The sequence below is a fragment of the Fusarium proliferatum genome, assembly GCF_900067095.1.
Source record: "Fusarium proliferatum ET1 genome assembly, contig: FPRO_scaffold003, whole genome shotgun sequence".
NCBI lineage: Eukaryota > Fungi > Ascomycota > Sordariomycetes > Hypocreales > Nectriaceae > Fusarium > Fusarium proliferatum.
The window spans coordinates 3,609,140-3,625,137 of record NW_022194792.1 but is presented as its reverse complement, the minus strand read 5'-3'; the positions used below and the strand labels follow the sequence as shown (position 1 = coordinate 3,625,137).

The 15,998-nt window shown below is 49.3% G+C and overlaps 9 protein-coding genes across 9 annotated transcripts; 7 read left to right on the top strand and 2 right to left on the bottom strand.

Annotated features, from left to right (window-relative positions):
• Positions 1-137: 137 nt before the first annotated feature.
• On the bottom strand, positions 138-2,691 carry FPRO_05851 (uncharacterized protein; the record flags this gene model as incomplete). Its single annotated transcript, XM_031229300.1, has 4 exons — positions 138-1,163; positions 1,210-1,567; positions 1,622-2,409; positions 2,461-2,691. 4 exons carry the CDS (start codon positions 2,689-2,691, stop codon positions 138-140), a joined length of 2,403 nt encoding a protein of 800 aa, XP_031079550.1.
• A 576-nt stretch (positions 2,692-3,267) lies between these two features.
• Positions 3,268-4,776, top strand: FPRO_05852 (uncharacterized protein; the record flags this gene model as incomplete). Its single annotated transcript, XM_031229299.1, has 1 exon — positions 3,268-4,776. One exon carries the CDS (start codon positions 3,268-3,270, stop codon positions 4,774-4,776), a length of 1,509 nt encoding a protein of 502 aa, XP_031079549.1.
• Positions 4,777-5,198: 422 nt separating this feature from the next.
• FPRO_05853 (uncharacterized protein) lies at positions 5,199-6,070 on the top strand (the record flags this gene model as incomplete). The annotated part of the gene is made up of 2 exons (XM_031229298.1): positions 5,199-5,305; positions 5,377-6,070. The coding sequence occupies 2 exons, from the start codon at positions 5,199-5,201 to the stop codon at positions 6,068-6,070; spliced, it is 801 nt and encodes a 266-aa protein (XP_031079548.1).
• Positions 6,071-6,408: 338 nt separating this feature from the next.
• Positions 6,409-6,887, top strand: FPRO_05854 (putative small nuclear ribonucleoprotein SM D3; the record flags this gene model as incomplete). The annotated part of the gene is made up of 3 exons (XM_031229297.1): positions 6,409-6,456; positions 6,516-6,576; positions 6,649-6,887. The coding sequence occupies 3 exons, from the start codon at positions 6,409-6,411 to the stop codon at positions 6,885-6,887; spliced, it is 348 nt and encodes a 115-aa protein (XP_031079547.1).
• Positions 6,888-7,156: 269 nt separating this feature from the next.
• Positions 7,157-9,064, bottom strand: FPRO_05855 (uncharacterized protein; the record flags this gene model as incomplete). The annotated part of the gene is made up of 1 exon (XM_031229296.1): positions 7,157-9,064. The coding sequence occupies one exon, from the start codon at positions 9,062-9,064 to the stop codon at positions 7,157-7,159; it is 1,908 nt and encodes a 635-aa protein (XP_031079546.1).
• A 782-nt stretch (positions 9,065-9,846) lies between these two features.
• FPRO_05856 (putative DIM1-rRNA (adenine-N6,N6-)-dimethyltransferase) lies at positions 9,847-10,875 on the top strand (the record flags this gene model as incomplete). The annotated part of the gene is made up of 1 exon (XM_031229294.1): positions 9,847-10,875. One exon carries the CDS (start codon positions 9,847-9,849, stop codon positions 10,873-10,875), a length of 1,029 nt encoding a protein of 342 aa, XP_031079545.1.
• A 711-nt stretch (positions 10,876-11,586) lies between these two features.
• FPRO_05857 (uncharacterized protein) lies at positions 11,587-12,663 on the top strand (the record flags this gene model as incomplete). Its single annotated transcript, XM_031229293.1, has 1 exon — positions 11,587-12,663. One exon carries the CDS (start codon positions 11,587-11,589, stop codon positions 12,661-12,663), a length of 1,077 nt encoding a protein of 358 aa, XP_031079544.1.
• Positions 12,664-13,540: 877 nt separating this feature from the next.
• Positions 13,541-14,484, top strand: FPRO_05858 (related to YER185w, Rta1p; the record flags this gene model as incomplete). Its single annotated transcript, XM_031229292.1, has 2 exons — positions 13,541-13,553; positions 13,607-14,484. 2 exons carry the CDS (start codon positions 13,541-13,543, stop codon positions 14,482-14,484), a joined length of 891 nt encoding a protein of 296 aa, XP_031079543.1.
• A 263-nt stretch (positions 14,485-14,747) lies between these two features.
• Positions 14,748-15,782, top strand: FPRO_05859 (uncharacterized protein; the record flags this gene model as incomplete). Its single annotated transcript, XM_031229291.1, has 1 exon — positions 14,748-15,782. One exon carries the CDS (start codon positions 14,748-14,750, stop codon positions 15,780-15,782), a length of 1,035 nt encoding a protein of 344 aa, XP_031079542.1.
• Positions 15,783-15,998: the final 216 nt, after the last annotated feature.

The window sequence follows — 15,998 nt, the reverse complement described above, 5'->3', positions numbered from 1 at the left end:
TACAGCCAGGCATGTCCGTTCATGTGCGAAATGTTAATGTGCAATAATCAAGTCTTAAAACGCTTTTGTTGTCGCCCCCGAACTCCTCCTTCTAGATGCTACCTAAATAGGTTACCCGCTCAACACCACTTCCCATTCTACAACAATCCCTTCGCCTTGAGATCATCGTGCGCCTTCTTCTGTCGGTCCCATTGCTTCTTCAGACCCTTCAATTGGCTCTTGGGTACATCGCTGCCATCTTTCATCTTAGTAGGCAGTCCTTGCTCATCCCAAGCACTGTATCTCTCATCACCCTTGAAGAGATCCTCGGGTCGGACCTTGGCCTTTTCACGAGCTTCTTGATCGGCCTTCTCACGTGCAAGACGAGCCTCCTCCTTCTTTCGCGCCTTTTCAGCAGCTTGGGCAGCTTTCTCCTCACGCGCAGCAATCAGTTCAGCGGCGGGGATGAACTTGATCAGGGAGGCTTGGCCGTCGGGTCTGTCGTCCAAGTAAACGCCTAGATTTGTGAGGTCCTCGTCGCGAATACGATCTGTCAAAGAAAGAATAGCCTTCTTCGTTTCGGGTGTTTGGTTAGAAACAATGCGACGCAACTCATCTCGAAGCTTAGAGACGGCACGGAGATAAGGCAAAGCCAATTGCTCAGGGTCGCGAGAGCCACCAGAAGCGATCAACTCGAACTCAGCAGTAGGGTCTTGCTCAAGCAATGAAGAAATCTCGGCGCTTTCTAGAGACAAGCCAGAAACATCAGACTTGACCTTGGTGAAGGCCTCAGCGTAGGGCTGAACGGCTGTCTTTGGCTCAACGTCTGAGGCGATGATTGTGGCCCAGCCAAGACCTTCATATGGCGGCGAGGCATTCGAATCGAGACCAAAAATGCCCACGATCTTGGTGATCCAGCGTGCAATAGACTCAAGAGCCACAAGATCAGCGTCCTTGTTGTCTCTCAAGTGCACGTTGGCAGTGTTGACCAACTTGAGGATAACAGACATAGCCTTTGGTGTGTCGATTGAGTTGACTAAAGCAGCCTCAAAGTCCTTCTTGGCTTGCTCGAGTTCGGCCAAGAGACCCTCACTGGCCTTGCCATCTGCGCTGAGAGACAGAGACTTGACATCATGTGAAATACCAGCCTCCGCCAGCAATGCCTTGACGTTGATGAAGAAGTTCTGACATATGTCAGTCATGTTAGATCGAGATTTGAGCCATACTTACGCTGATGGTTGACTCCCAGTTGTCAGCTTGCAATCGCATATCCGGTGAAATTTCAACACCATCGTTCCATCGACCCATCAAAAACACAATCCGCATTCCTCTCGAAGAGTAGTTCGTAGCCAATGCATCCTGAATAGTTTGGAAGTTCTTGAGAGACTTGGACATCTTGGATCCAGAAATAGACAAGTGACCCATGTGGATAAAGTAGTTGACCCATGTGTGCTCGCCCTTACCATGCTCGCAGAAGTAAGCCTCGCTCTGTGCCAACTCATTGTCATGATGGGGGAATGCCAGGTCGATACCTCCAGAGTGGATGTCAATTGTCGCTCCTAGAACATCACTGCACATAACCGAGCATCTTGAATTCGCTTGTTAGCTCATTACTCAGCTGCCTTGGTTCATTTGAACTTACTCAATATGCCATCCAGGACGTCCATCTCCCCAAGGGCTAGGCCAGAAGGGTTCGCCAGCCTTGGACTTCTTCCACAGAGCAAAGTCGCCGGGATTCTTCTTTCCACCAAGGTTTTTTGAGAGGGAACCCTCGCCTTCTTCCTGGAGAGACTTGTCATTTCGGTTGTCAGGGCGCAGTCGCGCATAAGTATTTCCGGCCTGCTCAAACGCGGAGATATCAAAATAGACAGATCCCTCGGATTCGTATGCGAATCCTTTGTCGACAATTCTTTTGACGAAATCGGCAATTTGGGGCACGTATTCGGTAACTCGAGTGATAACGTCAGGTCGCAGTACGTTGAGCGCATCCATGTCGTCCATAAATAGCTTCTCCATGCTCTGAGTCAGATCTGTAAACATGGTCTGGTCCCTCGTGTCAATGGTTTCCCTGTAAAGCGAATCGAGGAAGGGCAATAAGATCTCGTCGGTGCCGGGGAAGATCTCGCCAGAAGCCATAGCTTCAGCGGCAGCAGTCATGTTGCTGAGGTGCATTTTGACCTTGGCCTCATCGTCGCCAGGCTTTCCCTCACCAGAAATGGTGCCTCCTGCAAGCACGTGTCCATATCCCGCCTCTCTGCGCTGAGCGTAGTTGGTCGCATCGATGTCCTCTCCGTCCTTCAGAAGCAGAGGCAGGCTGCTCTTAGCATATGCCCGGAAAGCGGCCAGGGCCAGATCTTGAAGTTCGTCCTTCGTGTAGTTCTTCTTCTTCTCGAGCTCGAGCAATCGTTGTCGTCGTGCCTTGATGATGATCTGTAGAGGTTTAGACAAGTCGCATGATATCTAGCGAGCTCTTCTTCATACCTTATCGTCGATGTCGGTAATATTCATGACAAATTTGACATCAAAGCCAAAGTAATGCATCAGAATGCGACGAATGATGTCTGTAGAGACATAGTTGCGAGCATGGCCCAAATGGCTCTTGTCGTACACAGTAGGACCGCAAGCATACCAGGTAACTTTGCCCTTCTCAATGGGAACAAAAGGCACCGGAGCGCCAGGCTTGAGCGAGTTATAGAGCTTTAGCGACTCCATGGTGCTCGTGTTGGAGCTGGATAGAGACGAATACAATCGATGGAGGGGTCGCAGTCGGGGCGTTGAGAACGGAGTGGGGATTTTAGATCGAATAAGACGTTGCCGAAAGAGATTCATACAGACGCCAAAAGGTGGGAAACACGAGAAAAGGAGAGGAGAGGGAGGGTATAGTAAGAAGGAAAAAGTAGGTGTATATTCAAGGCAACGTATGTACCTTTGAAAAAGACAAATGTCTACTACGAGAGGCCTGAGTCACAGTCGAGTCAAAGGGAGAGAAAGACGCCATCGATCACTTTTCGAGTCACCCGAGACCAGCTCTGAGCTACAAGGGAGCTACAGGCGACCAGCAGCTGGGTGTCCCCGTGAGGTTTGGCCAATAGCCTGGTCCATGATCAGTTTTAGTGTCACATTGAGTGCCCCTCACTAAAGCTTTCAGTGGAGACAACGCTAATTGTTCAGCCTCGCGCGTATCCTGGAAATATTTTTCTGCCTCGTCTTTGCAAATCTAGTCTAATCTTTACCCATCTTATACCAACTCAATTTCTTTAAGACACGCCTGTGCGTGCAGACGCATCAATGGCTCAACCATCTCCTTTCCTGGAGCCAGGAACTACAACTTCCACTGGCGACTTGGCAATTGTTCTTCTCTCCAGAGATAACCTTCAGCCTATTACACTGGAACAGTCGACTGGCGCAGTCGATGGATACCTCGAAGGTGCAACTTTAAACACGCGATTCGGATCTTTTCCTCACTCGACACTTCTTGGCATTCCTTGGGGTTCCCAAGTCCGTGCATCAAATGTCGACACTGGCTCAAGAGGGCGAAAGCGCCGTCGCGAGGCGACGGATGATGACACGCCGACAACGACTGGCCCAGACGATGATGTCGCAGATGTGACTTCTAAGCCAGCCAAAAAGGCTGTCGCAGCTGCAAGTGGCTTTATCCATATCCTCAGACCGACTCCTGAGCTCTGGACAAGCAGTCTGCCTCATCGAACTCAAGTCGTGTATACTCCCGATTATAGCTACATCCTTCAAAGAATACGAGCAGTTCCCGGTACTCGAATCATTGAAGCTGGAGCCGGCAGTGGAAGCTTTACACATGCCTCTGCACGTGCTGTCTACAATGGCTACCCTAGGGACGAGAACGATAAGAAGGGAAAGGTTTTCAGTTTTGAATACCACGAGCCTCGATATAATAAGATGCAAGAAGAAATCCACGAGCATAAGCTGGATGGTGTCGTACAATTGACACATCGTGATGTGTATGGAGAAGGATTCAATGTGGATGGAAAGTCTCCCCAAGCAACATCAGTCTTTCTTGATCTCCCTGCGCCTTGGGAAGCGCTCCATCACCTTTCAAGACAGAAGCCCGATAAGCTAAGGAAGGAAAGCGAGTGTGCTAACACCCCCGAATGGGTCTCACCTCTGGACCCCAAACGAAGTGTCCATATCTGTACCTTCTCCCCTTGTATTGAGCAGGTCACAAGAACAATTGAGGAGCTCCGGCTTCTTGGCTGGAAGGACATTGACATGGTAGAAATCTCGGCTCGGCGGATCAACACTATTCGTGAGCGAGTCGGAGCAAACCTGCCTGCGGAAAGGGGCAATGTCCAAACACCAGCCAATGTGAAGGAGGCAATGCAAAGGCTCAAGGAGATTAATCGAAAGACGAAAGAATTCCACAAGGTGCATTTCAAGTCAGCAAACGGCGACGGCGATTCATCAGCAATGGATATAGATACCCCTGCCTCAGATTCACCCAAGACCGACACCAATGGAAAGGCTGCTGAAGATAGCAAACCATGGATGCATGGCAATCTCTACCATAGACCTGAAAACGATCTCAAGACTCACACGTCATATCTCACCTTCGCTGTGCTGCCTCGAGAGTGGACCGAGGAAGACGAAGCAGCAGCTGAGGCGAAGTGGCCATGCGGAAAAGAGGGTGGAGTGATTGGGAGCCTCAACAGGCAGGCTCGCAAGCAGCAAACAAGGGAGAAGCTGGCAGCAAAGAAGAAGCAGAAGCAGGAGAATGATACCCAGAAAGAGGGAGTGGTCGAGGAGACTGCAGAGAAGCAATAATAAGAGAATCGCTGATAAGCGGTCGTGAGTTCAACATATCAATTTCTCCAAACCAGTCTGCTGCAGCTCAATCGATGGCTGTGCCTTCAATCAGCATTGTGATTGTTATCATCGTGATGTTCATTACCTCAATTACAAAACTCCGATTCGCAAGGACGATATTCTTACTTCATGCGTCCATGCTGGTTCGAAATTCCGATGCACGCGACAGGCAGCTGACAAGGCAGACTTGACTGAGGCCATCCATGCTCGACTTGCCAGATCAGGTACCTCGCAGGATTAGTCAAAGTGCAGCTGTTCAATTGGCAGATGCAGTGACACCTGTCCAACGCTCATAGCTTTCACAAAACACGCCTTTACGATTCTCAGCCAACTATATGGATAATCTGCTCATCTCTTACCCAATCAGGGACCCATTCACCATGCTTCGACGACCCACGGGTTCCTGGAAACACGAGAGGTCGCCTTTTGTGTGTCTCCTGCATGCAGGCTTCCTTTCGGCACCCAGCGAGAAGAGTGAGGCTGTCGGGTGAGGAAATGCGTTAGAATTATCTGCGAACCTCGAGTTTGCGAGCCGCCACAGCTGCTCTTTGCTCGGAGGGATATCCCTGGATTATATCTGTTCAACGAACCCGTGTTCTCGTGCACTTATTTCCGTTCTGGAGTGCTAAGCGACCGTCGCATCACGAATATGGTGAACAAAAGACACACTGCGCATGAGCCCCAACCTTCAACACCTGCATCGAAGACCATTGAGCCATCGCCCGCGCGATCTCGGTGGTCGGAATGGACTCTCCACAACTCAGGACTGTACTACTACCGAGCTCGATATATCTCATTCGAGGACATCTCATCAATACCGCCAACTGGGAGAAATTCGATTGTGCCGAATGTTCAAGGTGGATACATCCATTACCAATCCATGGGTGTCAATGAAGGGACCAGTCAAGGGACCAGTCAAGCTCCAGAGCTATCAACTTGCTCTACCGTGACAACACCAACAGCCAGTGATCCTCCGGTCTCTAGACAAGAAGTGTATGGCCAGCAAAATGATCAACTTGTCGTTTCAGCAAAGACAACCGAGGATAGCATGCTGATGAGTGGAGCGCTGCAACCAGAAGCAGACGCTACAGAAACTGTCGTGGTGATTTCGAACTCCAATGCACTAAAGCGGAAATCAACTACATCGAAGAAACAGAAGGAGAAGAAGAAGCATGGAAAGAAGTTGGATGTGGATAAGAGAAAGCAAGTCAGCAATAAGGCGAAAGTGAACAAGTGGTTAGACACTCTATAATCCCATATGGCATTCTTATGTTATCTGGACGGCATTTCAGGTTTATGGCGTTAATTAGGGGCATAGTATGTTGCAGTATACGATATCGAATCTCAATTGTACAGATGAAGCATACAATCTCTCAGAAACTGTGAAATACAGACACTGTGCTTTTCATGGCCTGCGTGCGTACTGCACACAGTGTCAAGCCAAACTCTCGCGGGCTCGGATCAACTCTTCTCCACCTCTCCAACGTCCCTCACCACCAAGCCTCGCCAATTTTCACGATATACCAAGCTCCAGCTCAGCCTCGGCCTTGTGTACACGCGACAACACGAAAATTACACCTAACCGCAACCATGACTTCTACAATCGGTATCCCTATTAAGCTCCTGAATGAGGCGCAGGTCCGTATCCCTTTTTATGGCACCCCTGATTGAGCTACGAAGCTAACTTTGCCTTGCAGGGCCACATTGTGACCCTCGAAATCACTTCCGGTCAGACCTACCGTGGCAAGCTTCTCGATGGTACGCACCTGTCTCTCTATCCTTTCTTTTCAACTGTTTTTTAATGCTTGGATTTCCACTAACACATCACAGCTGAGGACAACATGAACGTTCAGCTGAAGGACATTACCGTCACCGCTCGCGACGGCCGCGTTTCCCATCTCGACCAAGTTTACATCCGTGGCTCACACGTGCGCTTCTTCATCGTTCCCGACATGCTTCGCAACGCCCCTATGTTCCGCAGCCGTAACGTACGTGGCCGTGGTGTCGGTCTTGCCAGAGGTCGCGCGACGGTCAGCCGAGCGCGCGCAGGCGGACGAGGAGGACGATAAACAAGACATAATAGAAATATGCGAGTTTTTGGCGTTCGGGCTTGGATTTTTACAATGGGCATGCCTCGATTTTGGGAAAATGAGTGGAACAGGCTTAGGTTGATACCAGTCTAGATGGGGATATGCCTTGTGAGGCTTACAATACCTCGCAGTAGAGGGTGGTTTTTTGAGATTGACTAGATTACAAAAATGAAGGCGTCTCTTACGCCTGGTATCTCGTCACCTTCTAAGTCCAATGCTTTTCAGTCCATATTGTACAGGTTCCCCTTTTATTTCATTCGGCCAAGAGCTTCCTGGGCCTTGGCCACCAGCTCGCGAACCTCGTTAATCTCATTACCTTTTTGGTCTACGACCGGCTTTTCCTGTTGCTTCTCGTGGCTGAGAACCTCTGCAACACTGTCCTCAACGCCCCGGAGAGCCTTACGGCCTTCCTCTCGCACTTCGCCCTCCCAGAATGCTCGCGCTGCATCCCATTTCTTCTGTAACCGGCTGCAACTCCAGACTATACCGAGTGCTGCCACAGCACCGGCTTCGTAGACTGTCGAGGAGAAGGAGGAGATATAGAGAAGAGCGGCGAGGGATGTTGTAAGTCCAGAAGTCCCTAACGACTGCACGACCAAGCGTTGTGCGAGAGCCTGCAGCGCAGGGACAGTCTCGTTTTGGAGATACCTTCGGGTAAAGGCAATATGACCAGGCCATTTTGGTAGTGCTAGTCGGTTGTTCACTGGTGCCAGTGGTTCCACCTCTCCTGGGCCAAGTCGCTTCAGCTCCAAATGTGTGTCGCTATCGTTCACGGAGTGTGGTTGAGGATAGTTTTGGTCCGCATTTGCAGCTTGTGCGATCTTCCCGGTAAGATAAACAAGCTCTCGCTCTGCTGTTGGTAGGAACCGCTGGTTGAGCATATCATTTGTGAGCATGGCAACATCATCGACCCTCCAGAATAGTTGCCACCATCCTAGCTTTCGCCATCTTCGGCCTGTGAACGCCAAGTCAAGCTCGTCTTGTAACTCTGCATGAGCTTGCTGTGACCACGCACCAGCTGCTTGGATCAGTATAGGGGAGAAGTCTGGCTCCTGACCGTTGAGAGTGGGAGCAGTCCGGTAAGTCTCCCTGATTTCGCAACGATTCTCTTCTTCGCATCGCGCCAAAATGTTGTTCAACAAAGAAGTAATGAGCCCTCGCACTGCGGGTTTCGTGGTGCCATCGGAGGAGCTGATTCCTGACTTAAGCCACGTTGTTAAGGCAGGGAAGTTACTGTTGAACCAAAGCCGCTCATACTCAATGGCATTGCTGGAACTTTGACGAAAGAGTGACACTCCCCTCTCAGCAAGTGATGTATCAACAAGCGTAAAGGATGCATCAAGCTGCTTTGAGTCAACGCCTCTCAAATCAACCACTTTTAGCACAGACTCCTCCTTGGCAACCGGCACCGATGTGACATTGACAGCTCCTTCAAACCCATCACCGACAAGAATCGCTCTGTGCACAGGTGTAGTAACTGGTGTCACTCGATCTTCAGCCGATGGAATGCCGACCTTGGGCACCAGAACAGCTTCTTCGACCTCGATAGCCCGTGTTTTCTCATCTCTAGAGAACTCGGGAAGATGCGTGTCCATTAACAGTAGCTCCAAGTTGAGGCTGTTCCATTCCGCCGAGGAAACATTGACCTCACTCAAAAGACCCGTTCTGGTGACTGTTAAAGTACTCTGCTGCTCTGCAGCGGACCGGATCCGAACAACGAGGGGGTTCTTTGGATCATGGCCCTTCAATTGGCGCTCCCATTCTTGCTCATCCTGCAGCGGATCCGTTACCAAAACCCTCAGAACATTTTTCGCAGTCTGTCCCGCATTCGAGCCAGGTGCCAGTCCTAATATCGCAACCCTCACAGCTTCCTGGCCAGGTATTTGCCGCAGTCCCTGCAGTGCCAATTGCAATCTTGAAAGATTCACCAAAGACGGTGCGAGTTTCTGAATATCGAGGAGGTGTTGTTCAAGCTCGGCACGAGGATTCGTCGACACAGTGTATAAACGTTTTCCGAGGATAGCGCGACGAGGTCGTATTCGCGGCCGTGATGTAATGCAGCAAAATGGACATATCGAGATACCGTGAGGCTTCGATCTCGGTATCAAAACCCCGAGTTTGCCTGCACGAGGCAGACGGGCTCTCGGTGAAGCCATTTCCTTTGAGAAATGATTGGCGATGGGAGGTTCTACCTCATACTACAAGTTGCACTATAGGTTTGAAGATGGAGCTACTAAAGCAGGGAAGCTCCGTTGGCGGCAAAGGGTCGGCAAATCACGGAAAAGTCGTCACAGGCATCTTGACTCAAAGACCTACCGACGAGCAACAGCCTTACAAGCTAGGAAGGCCACTGTCGATCACATATTATTTTGATTGTTTATGGCGGCTAGCCAAACGTAACAGGCTAGGGGAGGAAAGAAAACTCAGGACCTTGACCCTAAATGATAAAAAGACTTAGGTAAGTTAGCATAAATTGAGCCTAAACTTAGGATCCCTTTTGCTAAGTTTATTTTGACACCTTACGTTAAGTTCCAGTGTTTTCTTGCTCCTTGAGGACAGGATATAGATTGTCTCCAATTGTAGCGACAATGACTGTGCTCTAGCACGGAGTTCGTGACAAAGGTTCATGTCAAACATGTGTAATACCAAACAGGTGATTAGAGGCAGAACTTAGGTCCTTGCCATACACCTAGATTGAATTCCAGGATGTAAGTCAAATACATTCTAGCAATGCTTTGTTTCTTCGACATAGACAAGGCGATATGCTATCTTGTAGAGATGGTAACTCCATGTGCATCAAGGATACGGAGTAGCGGTTATTCCGCATGGCCCACTAAAAAGATAATCGCGGGGTGCCCCACCCTACGAGATGCTTCAGTACACCACCAGAAAAAAAAAAGAGGAAAACCCTGCCGTCTCACTCGCAGTCAAGAACACAATGCCGAAATCGTCAGATAGCAGGCGCGGTGGTGCCCGCAAGGGGCCATACGATAAGCCTGAACGCAAGAACATTTTCAAGTACAACACAAATATTGGCCAGCACATCTTGAAGAACCCTGGCATCGCCGATATGATTGTCGCAAAGGCAAACCTCAAACCCACCGACACCGTCCTCGAGATCGGTCCTGGAACCGGCGTCCTCACGACACGCATTCTAGAACAAGCTAAAGCGGTCAAGGCCGTAGAGCTCGACATTCGCATGGGAGCCGAGTTAACAAAAAGAGTCCAAGGCAAGCCCGAGCAGCAAAAGTTGGAAATTATCATGGGCGATTTCGCCAAATTGGATCTTCCGGAAGCACTCCCACCATTCGACGTTTGCATTAGCAATACCCCGTACCAGATTTCGTCCATCATTATCTCCAAGCTGATTTCTCTCCCTCGGCCTCCTCGCGTCAGCATTCTTATGGTCCAGCGAGAATTTGGACTACGGTTATGCGCTCGACCTGGCGATTCCTTATACTCTCGCCTTTCAGTCAACACACAATTCACCTCCAAAGTCGCCCTGATTGCCAAGGTCGGCAAGAACAACTTCTCGCCGCCACCCGAAGTCGAATCCGTTGTCGTGAGACTTGAGCCACGACCAGAAGTGCCTGCCGCCAACATACAGGAGCTGGACGGCATGCTACGTATCTGTTTCTCAAGGAAAAACAAGACTCTACGAGCGAGCTTCATCGATTCAGAGGAGCTCTGCCAGCGAAATTGGATCACTTGGGCGGCTATGGATCCCGAGAAAGTCAGCGAGCAAGATTTGCAGTTCTTCCGTGACAGCGAAGATACAATAGACGCTCACCAGTCTGTGTGTGGAATTCCCGTTAGCAAGGCCACTCTCAAGAGCTTCATTCGGAGCAAGATTGAGCATGTCCTTGAGAAGACTGAACTCTCTGAAGCACGATCAGCCAAGTGTGACGAAAACGACTTCTTACGGCTTCTTTTGGCGTTCCGCGAGAACAACATTTATTTCACATAATGTCCAACATAACGATCGCAAAACACATTTCATCTTACCGCTCCAGTTTCATCCGAGAGCTGCTATTACCGCATATTATACCCCGATAATGGAGATTATCATATCATGACTGCATTGAAAGAGGAACAAAATAGTAGTCTAGAACAGCTTAGGAGATTTAGGGCTGTCGTCCGGAAAAAACTCCTCAGAGCCGTGTAGCGTTGGCATGAATGCAATACCCTGGTTCATCCTAAATCGCCCGATAGTCGTACACTGATGTCATGCCGCAGATGAAAGAGCTGCATGGAATAATCCCTGGCTTTGATCGCTGGCTCTCTTGCTGCATAAGGCGACCCGAAAATTCTATTGCTTGTCTTTTTTTCTAGAAGATACAATATGATTGGTTGCAGTAATAATCTGAGGCGAACAGGCTTCACAGTTCTGCATCCTCCTGCAGCGTTCGACTCATGCCTTGCCTAATTCTGCGCGGTTTATGAAGGCTTATTTCCTCTGCTTGAGGCGGTTATTGTAATTATCTTCTTCGAGGCAAAATATAAGTAACTTGGTTCCAAGCAAACTTTTATACTTTGAGCTTGTATCTCCAGTGCATCTCGTGCCCTGCCGCTACAAACGCCTTGCTGGTTCATTTAGGCATCATCTGATTTCATATCATCTGATGAGTCTCAACCTTAGAGTGCATTCACGTTTCAAAAAGCCTTCTCCAACTCAATCATGGCTGCAGTGATGGGACCGAACCTACCACCTCCATTCAACTCTCATAGCCAAATGCCGGACATCAAAGACGCAATAAAAGCAGCCTATCCAAGGACGGCGGAGCTATTAAGCTTGCTAGAACAAACGAAACATATTCGCACGGATCTTGCTCTACAACAAAAGATCGTTTCAGACCTCGAGTCACAATTATCAGAGTCTAACCGAGAACTGGATGGATTAGATCGCAAACGTTTAGCTGACCTTGAGTCGCATAAGAAATACCGCGATGGCCATGTAATGAAATTTCTTTACATAGCCAGCGGTAAAGAGAACTCATTTACAGGTCAGGCTGAGAGGGAGGAGCAGAATTACCACAACACGCTTCAACAGGCGCATCTGGCATCAGAGTACAACTCGAGTGTCAAGGCTAGACTGGATGAAGAACTTCGGAAAAAGAAAGATCTCAACCAGAGCATGCAGGGTTACCTAGATCTGCAAAAGCAGCTGGACGATATCTACGATGATATCTTTTCAGGCCCAACGCCAGAATTCCCCGAAGAGGATGGAAAGGAACAGCAGAGCAATGATGCATTATCTGTCTACGTTGCTACAAAGACAGCCCTCGAACTACATGAAAAAGCGCTAGATCTGCTCGAGCAAGCGACAGCGACAATGACAGCTGGACTGCAACAGGTCGACAAGGCTCTGCAATCGGGAGACATGAATCATCTCCGGGCTCTGAATAAGGGCAGGGAACTTGTTCAGCAGAGTAAGACAACAGTTGATCAGCTAGTACAGCTTGGTGCGGATGTGATTGAGCTGCCGCCCGAGGCCAATCCCCGCACTATGGAGGTCACATCTAACCTGGGCGATGTCTGGGGAAAGGTAGATATCACTGGTGGGAGACAGGAGGTAGCGCGGTGCACAGCGGCTTTGAACAACTGCTTGAGTCAGGCGAAAGAGAGGAAGTATTACTTGAGTAAAGAGCTCAAGAGGAAGGGTGAAGAGATGGATGAAGCCCGGACGGAGTTGCAGAAGATTAGAAAGGGTATCTTTGAAGAGGTCATGGGTGATGATTTGGTCAAAGGGTCATAGACTGGCGTACCATTCGCGATAGATACATGGAAGATTAGACTCAACTCAGATCTCGGTTGATAGAGGGTCTTTAACCCACAATTAGAAAGCATTGTTCAGCATCCTCAAAGTTGAGGTTGTCATCTAAAGGAATGCTTGTGATTCGTCTTTTCGGCAATGGTCGCTTAAGTAGCCCAGCCTTTGACAGCTATGGGTCTAATGCCAATGACACAATGCCAAGAATTGGCAACGGTTGATTAATTTCTGAGTGTCTGTGCAAAAGGCTACTAGGCTTTTCAGGTGAAGCTCCCTCGAGGTTCAGCAAATCTGGAGGACCCTTCAACATTGCAAGGTATTTACTTTTTAGGAAATATTCATCGAGTAGGCCGCAGACTTTATATCTCTCCCTTAATCAAACCAAAACTTCGAGCAATTCGCTGTAAAAGCTGCCAGTTTACTCGTAAATTGTCATCTCGTTTCTGTCAAGTGGCTTTCCCTCTGAATGTCACTGTCCAAGACATGCGTCTTTCATTCCCACAGTATAGAGTCTTCTAGACAGGTCCCCTTTCTCAAAAAGGAAACCAAATCGTCAGGGACCGTTTTTCGCCAAATATAAACGATTATTGAGACCCTTGGGGACTTTGACGGGTGCGTGGCCCAGGGTCACCATTTCCATTCTGGGGAATAGCTTCAGAATGATGATTCATGACTTTGCACCAGGACCAGGGGTTTGGCGCTCGGCTCTCCATACACTAAAGAAGCTTATATCAAAAGCTGAATGCGAAGGGTCCTGCCGTAGGATTTAAAGATCCAACGTCAACCGCTGAAGAATGTTGTGTTGCATTTGACTATTTCGTGATTATCAAGTATTAGCTTTGAATTTTCACTCATCTTTACCATGAGCAGCTCTGGTATGTTCACAATTGCACTGGACATGAGATACCTAAATACTGACAAGACTTAGGAGAACGCCCAATTGATGGCTATGTCGACCCAAACTTTCCCAACCCTGACGGCGAATGGGATACGCCTGTAATCATTTATGGTTACACACCCGCATTCTCTCTCGCCGTTTTCGCAGCAGCCTGGTTCGCCCTCTTCCTCGTTGTTCACCTGGTTCAGACAATCCGCTTTCGCAGCTGGTACTTCATCACATTCCCGATTGGTCTTCTCTTTGAGATCGTGGGCTATGTTGCTCGCTCGCTCTCAGCCAAGAAGGATCCGTACCATCTGCTGTACTTTATCCTCAACTACTTCTTCATCGTCACGGCGCCTGTGTTCCTTGCCGCGGGCGTGTATACTATCCTCTCCGCACTAATTCCCCGGCTCGGAAGACGATATTCGTTCTTGCCACCAAAGTTTATTCTTTGGTTCTTCATCACTTCTGATGTTATTGCTACTGTTGTGCAGATCACCGGTGCTGCTCTGATTGGTGTAAGACAGTCGAACCGTGATGATCCAACGGACGCCAATAATATTCTTCTCGGAGGTTTGGCATACCAAGTTTTCTCCCTCGGTGTGTTCGTTATCCTCACGGCTTCATTCCTTTTCCGTGCTCGAAGGGAGGTTAGTTCGCGCGGCAAGAAGCTCAGCTTGTTCTGCGTTGCTTTCGGAGTGGCTACCATTATGATTTATCTTCGAACCTGCTTCCGTCTGGCAGAGACAGCAGAAGGACTTGGGGGACATTTGTATTCGAACGAGATCTTCTTTGCTTGTCTGGAGTTTGCTCCTGTGGCACTGGCTGTCTTGCTCTTTGCTATCTGGCATCCCGGAAGATGTGTCGGCAAGAAGGTCAGGGTGCAGGATTTGGAAAAGGAACAGGCACGAGCCCAGGACTTTTAATTTGAGAAAAGAGATACCCATTGTCAGTTAACTCATAGCAATAATCTTAAATCAAGTTTGTTGGATAGAAACATGATCTTCAGAGGTAGACGGGCATTGAGGGACTAGGCCCTGCCTGGAGCTGCCAAGCTTACCTAGTGGCTGTCTACCCGCTGGAACCGAAACCTTCAGCGGCCGAGCTCCACCTAAGCTCTGGGGTTGCTTACAACTTCAACAAGCTCCAAGAATGCCAGCTCATCCTCAACCTCACAAACATATACACGATGCCCCCTCTTCCCCCTTCCGCGAACCCTCTACCGCGGCTGATCACATATTACCAAACTCATCATGACTCCTCGGGGAATCTCATCTCTCCTCTCTCTCTCATCACACAACCCGGTATCGCCATAACCCACGTCATTGTCGCCGCCATTCACATCAACGATGATCCTCAAAATATCACGCTCAATGATTACCACCCATCTCACCCCATTTTCCAGACTATGTGGGCTGAGTTACGCGTGCTACAAGCCTCGGGTGTGAAGGTGATGGGCATGCTAGGTGGTGCTTGTAAGGGCAGCTATGCACGCCTGGATGCCGATCAAGAGACATTTGATCGGTACTACGGTCCTGTGAAAGACATGATTCGAGAGCGTGGGTTGGACGGTCTGGATCTGGATGTCGAGGAGGAAATGACCCTGGGAGGAATCGTGCGGCTGATAGACCGTCTACGCAACGATTTTGGACCAACTTTCATCATCACCCTGGCACCAGTCGCCATGTCTCTTCTTGACTTCACCAAGAATCTCAGCGGCTTTGACTACGAGGCTCTCGAAGTGATGCGCGGCCGTGATATCGCCTGGTACAATACACAATTCTACTGCGGCTGGGGGGATTGCAGTAATCCCCTTATGTACGATCTCATGGTCCGCAAGGGCTGGCCACCCGAGAAGATCGTCATTGGACTTGTCACCAACCCTGAGAACGGAAGCGGCTATGTGCCGATGAACCCTCTCAACATGGTGCTCACGACGCTACGGGGGCGATATGGATCGTTTGGGGGAATCATGGGCTGGGAGTACTTCAACAGTTTGCCTGGAGGAAAAGAACGGCCGTGGGAATGGGCCAGGGAGATGACCAAATTGTTGAGAGGGCATTTGTTGTCGGCACCTGCACAGGCTACACAACCAGTGCAATCGGCGGCGGTAGAAAGTGGTTCGAAAGCAAAGAACGAAGACGTGGATCCAGATGAACCTGGTGGACAAGATGCACCAGTGCCAAAACAGTTTGACTACTACTCGGATGGGCTTGATGATTAGACCCAGAAAGTAATCTGGCCCAGAGACAGATGACTTTCAAATTGCGGGCTATAGCGACTATATAGACCTTCGCGATTCATACGATGAAACGAATAGACCTATGTTATAGAGGCAGTCTGCTCGTGAACAAGCTCTTAATATCGCTTGTACAAAGGATGGTACTACTCTTTTCAACAAGTTCCGTCATTCTCAGCACGATTTGTTTCGTACGATTCA